Raw genomic sequence first — 7,921 nt, forward strand, 5'->3', positions numbered from 1 at the left:
TTTATAACAAACCAAACCGTTTGAAAATCGGTAGAAAATTGAGCAAGTTATGATCATTTAAAAAGTACATGCACTATTAAAACACAATGTTACGAGTGACGAGCTGACTATGACAAGTTGGCCGCCAGGTGCGGACGTCGACCTCCATTGGCCAGCAGCGCGGACGAGACATCTAGCCTTTATTATGGATATCTATGGTGCCGATAATGTAGTATATTACTCTTTGAAAAGTTTGACATACTTTAAAAACATAGTAGGCAGTATAAGCAATATTTCAATGTGGTCGGCCCTATCACTTTTTTACAACACATTGTTCCAAAGCAGCTTTAATGGATTTTTTGGGATAAAATTTACAATCTTCTCCATTGAAGACAGCATAACCTTCAGTTGACACATATTTAATGCAAATATAGGTACAGACATACAAATGTTAATTTGCGCAGATATAATCCAGACACATGGTCACCAGTGTAGACATGATAATGCGATCACACCTTCTCAGGGACGGACTGGGACTAAAAAACGGCCCTGGACTTTGACTAGGCCCGGCCCAAAGAAATCGGCGCGCGGAAACTCGACAACAATAACGCCTGCCGCCTGTCACATGACTTCAATTGTGGCTCATGATACTACCATCCAAATTATAGCTAACAGCATATTATACAATCTATTCCATGCTGTCTTAAAATGAATTTATTACTTAATAATCTTAATTAATTTATGCAGTAATTAATCTTAGCTACTGCACAAATAATAATACCACATCTAAATGAAAATAGGCTGGCCCTACACCATTACAAATGTAACTTCTGTATTAAAAATCTTCAAAGTTTGTTAGCATTAACTGTAACGTTACAAACATTTTTAAAAGTAAAAGCACAACATATTTCTTAATATTAGCTACTGCATGTTGCATTTTACAGCTAAAATGTTGAAGTTTAGCTGTTTTAACTACTGTAATCATTAAAAATGTAGCAAGCTGAATATCACTTCCTAACATCATCCCTAGCAAGTAACTTGCTAATTAATTTCTGATTAATTCGGTTCGGGAGTAGTAAAGATAAAAGCCAGCCCGCACTGGTTGGGTCCTTGTATGCGCTTCATGAGGCACACACACACACTAGCACACACACACAAGGTCTCTAGCTCGCTCCACTCTGTAAATAACAATTTATGCCATGCGTGCTCTTACTCGCTCTAGATTCCGGGAGATTTTAACTAATTTGCGGGCATCAGGGAGCCGCTATCAATATGCGGGAGACTCCCGGAACTTCCGGGAGACTTGGTATGTCTGTGACTGCGTGTGTGGCGGGTGGTGGGCCGGCCCGCCGGCCGTCCTGGAGTACCGGCCGTTCTGTGATTCTCCAGATCACACAGATGGCCAGTCCGCCCCTGCACCTTCTGGACCTGGTCAGAGCACCTGAGGTTCCTGAGGTTTTAAAAAAAGCTTTAATGGAGATAATGCGTCATCCATCTAAAAGTTGTTTAAGGTAGTCCACCATTGAAGTTATGATAGATACATAAATGTCTTCAAAATCACAATTACTGTCAAATATGACGCCCAATAACTAAATCATCAATGTGTCATAAAACCAAACAGTTGATGACTTCCATAGTATGGAAAAAGAAATACTATGGAAGTCAATGAAGCCCATCAACTGTTTGGTTACCAACATTCTTCAAAATATCTTCTTTTGTGTTCAACAGAAGAAAGAAGCTCATACAGGTTTGGAACAACTTGAGGGTGAGTAAATGATGACAGGATTTTCATTTTTGGATGAACTATCCCTTTAAATAAAAATATTTTTTTTGTGCAATCATCAGGATGATGTTTCAGATTTTTCACCAGAGTAGCAAAATCTGAGTTTATGCACAAGGCATAGTGTATATTCAGCTGGGCATGAAATAAAACCCAAAATAAACCCAAAGCACAAAATAATGCATTTTCTTTTTTTTAACTATCCGCTAAATATAAGTCAGACAAATGAAATTGTGCATCTAAACACTCAATGCTGATTAAATATTTTATACTGAGTAAGTGAGCTAGTATAATTTACTCAGTCTGGATCATTCTTAAGCAACTAGACACTGAACATTTGCCATCAGAACAACAAGAAGCATCAGGACAGGAGTGGCAGTTCTTTCAGCACTATTGTTCACATCAAGCGATGTTCCTCCACCTGGTAATAGGAGAGAAAAGATTATTAGAGTGTTATTAAAAAGGGACAAAAATGCTGTTTTACATGTTTACATGTTCTTTAGTGTGTAATGTTGCTGTGTGAGCTCCAGCGGGAGTTATTCTCTATATCAGTGTCACTGTTCCTGAACTCCCTGAAACGCCTCAGTTGCGGAAACAAACACGTCACAATTTTCTTCTTTTAAATAATTCCCACCCATACGAAAAATAAATGAAATACGCAAAATATGTGAAAACATTCAAGCATGAAAACACATTCTAGTAGAGCCCAAAAATCTAAATCAAGACTCTGTACAAGGGTATTGTGACAGCGCTTTAATTCTACATAAAATGTACAAAACTATAGGGATTCCAGAATTAACCAATTCGCCTTTGGCTAAGCCCCGCCCCCCTTAGTTACCGTTGCTACGTCCGACAAACAAACTGGTATCAATATGGCTTATGCTGTGACAGCTCTTCCTGCTGAAATTTTATCAAACTTTTATAAAGCAGCAAATAAAGTGTCCGATAGAAGTGGGCAAAAGGGTCTGCAATATACGTTCGAAGGCTATATTCACGACATACAAGGAACAACAAAGCATCCAAATAGAGGCAAAAGCATACCGGTCACAGTCAAAAAATGAACCACCGCATATCCTACTAATCGAGACGGAGGCTGGGACTAACAATATCAAGGAGCAACACTGTTCATGCAAAGCTGGGTAGGTCTCTATTCACTTCTATAATCGTTATTACAAAGCAAACGGACTACGCGAGTATAACGTTGTATTTATTAGCAGCGTGTGCTAGCTAGACGACACTTGTCAGGATTTGACTTTGTGAAGGGAAAAAAACCTCTCTGGGAAACGCGTATCTGTGTTACAAATGCCCCAGGCACAACGTTTAACCATATTTTTGATAAAACTACGATGGTAATAGCCTGCCGAGACCAAAAATATGAGACGCCTGTGTTAAAGTCAATGGAGCGCTGTGAAAAAGTGTCGGACCTCTGTGGGAGCTCGTTCTCGGCTGCGCTGTGATTGGTCAATCTACATTCTAGGGTGTGGCATAGCCAAAGGCGAATTGTTTCCATTGTTACTCACTTTGGGTCAGAGTCGGCGACCTCACATTTACCCAGAACACACTGCGCTGCTGGGCTACGGTGGCCCTGAGGAAGTAGTGGACAAATAATGAAGTGTTTTAAACATTTCTATGGATTATTTGAGAGAGGAATAAAAGTGATATTCAAATATCACATTCTTCATTTTTCACAATTTGAACCAAATACAACTTACAGCATTAGTAGGCCTACAGTCATGCAGTGTCAATTTGAGATTGTAACTGTTCACTCTTACATGAAGAAGATGCTTTTTGCTGTAGCTGGTGGAGTCCAGGTATAGACGGTGGAGTTGTTTTTGATGTTGGTGTTGGCATGGGTGATGGCACCTTTCGGGTTTCCTGAACACTAGGAAACACAAGTGACATTCAGTAACTACAATTACCAAATCTATCGACCTTATTTTCAACACAAGAGTGGGAGCGGCCATTTGTAAATTGAATGTGTCTGGCTTCCGCTGTCATTCGCTTCCAGTTATTTATCGGTGTACAAACAGCTTGTTATGCTGCTTGATATTGCAAACGGTATTGCTTAGCATATTATTTTAATGTATTGTCGTAACACACTGGTTTGTAGTGCAGATAGTTTTACCTTTACTGCACTTTATTATTCTTCTACTTATTTACATATAGGCTTAGTCCCCAATGAATCGAAAGTCTCGCATATTCACAGAACATAGTTTACTTCCGCGTTACAAAATACGGGGGATAACGGCTGTGATTTACTTATAGGTATACTATAACATAAATTGGTCATACCACAAAAACAAAAACAAGGAAGCCAGTTTAAATTTTACAAAATGGCTATATATGTGAAATCCCTCAGAAGAATCTTCCATGCATCGCAGTTTGCATAACATTGAAGCGTGGAAACTTTGATCATCATGGTCATTTTTTAGGGGTGCTGTGCAGTCTAATATTTCTAAATTAAAGGGATAGTTCACTTTGAAATTAATTTTTGGTATGTTTTAGCTTACCTCAAGGGCATCCAAGATGTAGGTGTCTTTGTTTCCGCAGTAGTTTCAATTTTGATATTTTTAGGTCAAACCGTTCTTGTCTGTCAGTCATATAATGCAGGTCTATGGTCACCACCTCGAAGAGCATGCACAGAGAAGTCCAAATTAAACATGATTTAATGACTCGTAAATGTAAGTACACATTGATGGCCTAAGACACGAAACGAGCGGTTTGTGTGAGAAAACGAACCGTATTTATATCGTTTTTACCTCTTGTAACCACAGCCACGTCCAAGTACTCTGATGGCGCGGGCGCCTCTGTCTGCGCAAGCGTCGGCAAGCCCCGGAAGTGATATCTCGCGCGTGTACGTCACTAATTGTTTACACAGAGATTTCGGACGTAATATCTCTCTTTTTTTCTAAATTCTTTCCGAAATCGTCTTCCATTGCGATTTCCTGTATATCTAAATATGTTTAGATCTTCACAGTGAAAGGTAAAATGTCCGAAATCTCTGTGTAAACAATGAGTGACGTACACGCGCGAGAGATCACTTGCGGGGCTTGCGCAGACAGAGGCGCCCGCGCCATCAGAGTACTTGGACGTGGCTGTGGTTACAAGAGGTAAAAACGATATAAATACTGTTCGTTTTCTCACACAAACCGCTTGTTTCGTGTCTTAGGCCATCAATGTGTACTTACATTTACGAGTCATTAAATCATGTTTAATTTGGACTTCTCTGTGCATGCTCTTTGAGGTGGTGACCATAGACCTGCATTATATGACTGACAGACAAGAACGGTTTGACCTAAAAATATCAAAATTGAAACTACTGCGGAAACAAAGACACCTACATCTTGGATGCCCTTGAGGTAAACTAAAACATACCAAAAATTTATTTCAAAGTGATCTATCCCTTTAAGTGGTTCTGTATTATTTAAATCATATATTACGCTTCTATTGTACCACTATGTTTATACCCCAGATCGCACAGGCACGATGTCTGCTAAAGGGCGCTTAATCTGGAAAACATCTGATAAGCATCTTAGAAAAAGAAGTTTTACCATAAACATCTTAAAGACATTTTCTAAATGTCTAATTTAACATCTGACAGGAAACAGAGACATATTGCAGATGAGCAAAATACATTTTGCAGATGTAAATGCAGACATCAAATAGACGTCTCCATGATGTGTGTGTGTCAGATATAGCCCACAGAAAGCCTTACCTCTAAGAACTTTGTGTTAGTTGGAGGAGTCTGCCAGGTTCCTAATGCTTTTGTGTCGGTTCCAGAGCGAGCCTCAAGGAGAACGCCACGGTAGTCTGGACCTTTGATTACAACTGACAAACAACAAATGAATAAACATTTTCAATTGAAGATGCTATCACTTTTTAGGTATTGATATGATATATCCCCTCTAGACATCACTTTTGGCCACTATTGTATGACCCTACAAGTTTGATTAAACCAAAATATGAGGAAACTTTTTTATATATATTTAATTTATATATATATATTTTAAATATGAGGGAAGAACAAACACCTGGTTGAACACAACTAAACCCGTTTAAGGTATAGGGCTGTCAAATGATTAATCACGATTAATCACATCCAAAATAAAAGTTTGTGTTTACATAATATATGTGGGTGCACTGTGTATAATTATTTTGTATATATATAAATACACACACATGCATGTATATTTAAGAAAAAATATTATTTATATATAAAATATTTATATATAATATAAATTATATATAAATCTATATACAGTATATACATGAAAATATTTCTTAAATATATACAAGCATGTGTGTGTATTTATATATATAAAATAATTATACACAGTGCACCCACATATATTATGTAAACAAAAACTTTTATTTTGGATGTGATTAATCACGATTAATCATTTGACAGCCCTAGTATTTATCTGACAATATTATTTAGCAAATTAAAAAAAGGCAAACTGCAGCTACAGGTTTTATTTTATAAAAAAGAATTGCAAAAAAAAAAATGCTTAGAAAAATAAGACGACAAATAAAGAAGTGTGAAGTCTGCACACTAAAAATTACTGCTCCAAAAGAATTTATTAAAAGGCAACTTTTCGACCCCCAGGTCTTCATCAGGCACAATCATTGCCCAATTTGGATGTTTGGGATGTGCACACCATTTGTGTATTTTTTAGAAAAATAAGAAGCTCACAGGAAAAAGAATACACTGAGTACAAAATAATCATTTATTAATATTTTGTTGGTTCTCTCTTGTTTCTGCATGTGTTACTAGTTTCTTTGTATTTCGGTCTGGCCAAAATTATTATTTGGCATGTTTCATTGCATTATCAGTAAAAACAATAAAATAGGACCATTGCATGATTTCTTCTAAGATCTGCGTGACTGAATTCAAAGTTCTCACTAAACTGTCATGGAAATCATCCATATTTGGAATATCAAGAAGTTTTATGTCATGAAAACTCAGGCCAATTTGAGTTTCTAGCATTAACAGGCCAATTTCTGTTAATGTATTTTAAAACAATTGACTCAAAGCACATCTACGCAATATGCTTAAAAAAATATTTGAAAAAAAAAAGAATAGCATTTGAAAGGGTGAAGGCCAATACTGTACATGCCTAAAAAAATTAATTGCAAAATAACTTAAAAATGGAGTTAATACATTAACAGAAATTGGCCTGTTAATGCTAGAAACTCAAATTGGCCTGAGTTTTCATGACATAAAACTTCTTGATATTCCAAATATGGATGATTCCCATGACAGTTTAGTGAGAACTTTGAATTCAGTCACGCAGATCTTAGAAGAAATCATGCATGTAGATTGTCAAGAAGAATTAATTTCTAAAAAGTTTCCTCTAAAAACAGCAGTGACCCGTCGTATTTTCTGCAATGGTCCTCACCTGTGATGGGTTTCCCGGGCTGTACAGTGGTGCTGCTGGTCTGGATGGTGTATGGAGCAGGGTTCGGCTGGGGCTGGATCCCTCCATGCCTCGGCATCATATCCTCACATGTTGAAGCTGGAGCCCCGTTTGGAAAGGACAGAGCACACGTCAAAATTTGAAGTACGACAACCCCGAAAAACACAGCGTCCATCGTTCCTGAAACAACAGCTCATTTGAAATAATAACATCCAACGCAAACAAATTTATACACACAGATCTTGCAGTGGACATTCGACTTTTGAAAGGCACTTTTGCTGAGTCACAATTGCATAAAAAATGAATACTTCACGGCAACACGCCATGCTGCCCCTCCCGTGCATAAAGTATCCACATGGGGTGAGGACAGGTGAGGCGGATTCTCCTCGGTTTCGGGAATCTGTCATTGATCTGGACAAAGAAACAAAGACAGCCTCTGTTGGGAAAGAAATAAGCATGGAAATGTGCAATTCTCCTCGCCAGACTCATGCTCTGGGCCACTGATATGGGTTGGTTGGTTCGTCATGTGGGATGTAAGCATTTGGTGTTTGGTAAACAGCCTTTTCTATTATAGCGTGTGATGTCATTCACTAGTTAAATTGTTAAAAACTTAGGTTAAAGGCTTTATTATTTAGAAAATGTACACAGACCTACGTATTTATAGTCTTAAGCCACACGTATGATCACAAAAAAATAAATTACCAAATGTCAAATGCAAACATAAATTTCTACTCGTCTTTGTTAG

At 37.7% G+C, this 7,921-nt stretch overlaps 1 protein-coding gene and 1 long non-coding RNA gene across 2 annotated transcripts; both read right to left on the reverse strand.

Annotated features, from left to right (window-relative positions):
- Window positions 1-384: 384 nt before the first annotated feature.
- Window positions 385-1,896, reverse strand: LOC130082519 (uncharacterized). Its single transcript, XR_008806779.1, has 2 exons — window positions 1,399-1,896; window positions 385-494 (listed from the first exon to the last, which is right to left on the reverse strand). It is a non-coding gene; the product is annotated as an uncharacterized LOC130082519 (long non-coding RNA).
- Window positions 1,897-1,957: 61 nt separating this feature from the next.
- Window positions 1,958-7,629, reverse strand: si:dkey-251i10.2 (uncharacterized protein LOC562682 homolog). The gene is made up of 5 exons (XM_056247383.1): window positions 7,159-7,629; window positions 5,475-5,587; window positions 3,532-3,641; window positions 3,280-3,344; window positions 1,958-2,180 (listed from the first exon to the last, which is right to left on the reverse strand). The coding sequence occupies exons 1-5, from the start codon at window positions 7,349-7,351 to the stop codon at window positions 2,074-2,076; spliced, it is 588 nt and encodes a 195-aa protein (XP_056103358.1). The 5' UTR covers window positions 7,352-7,629; the 3' UTR covers window positions 1,958-2,073.
- Between the last annotated feature and the right edge of the window lie 292 nt (window positions 7,630-7,921).

This window comes from Rhinichthys klamathensis, unplaced genomic scaffold (assembly GCF_029890125.1).
Source record: "Rhinichthys klamathensis goyatoka isolate OS25496 unplaced genomic scaffold, OSU_Roscu_1.1 h1tg000046l_1, whole genome shotgun sequence".
NCBI lineage: Eukaryota > Metazoa > Chordata > Actinopteri > Cypriniformes > Leuciscidae > Rhinichthys > Rhinichthys klamathensis.

What these genes read in the sequence shown, in the direction of transcription:
- si:dkey-251i10.2 (XM_056247383.1), bottom strand. Translation starts at nt 7,351, where the DNA reads ATGGACGCTGTGTTTTTCGGGGTTGTCGTACTTCAAATTTTGACGTGT. An exon ending in GCAAAAAGCATCTTCTTCAT is followed by an intron (nt 3,345 to 3,531) that starts GTAAGAGTGAAC and finishes CTACTTCCTCAG; the next exon opens with GGCCACCGTAGCCCAGCAGC. An exon ending in GTCGCCGACTCTGACCCAAA is followed by an intron (nt 2,181 to 3,279) that starts GTGAGTAACAAT and finishes TCCTATTACCAG; the next exon opens with GTGGAGGAACATCGCTTGAT.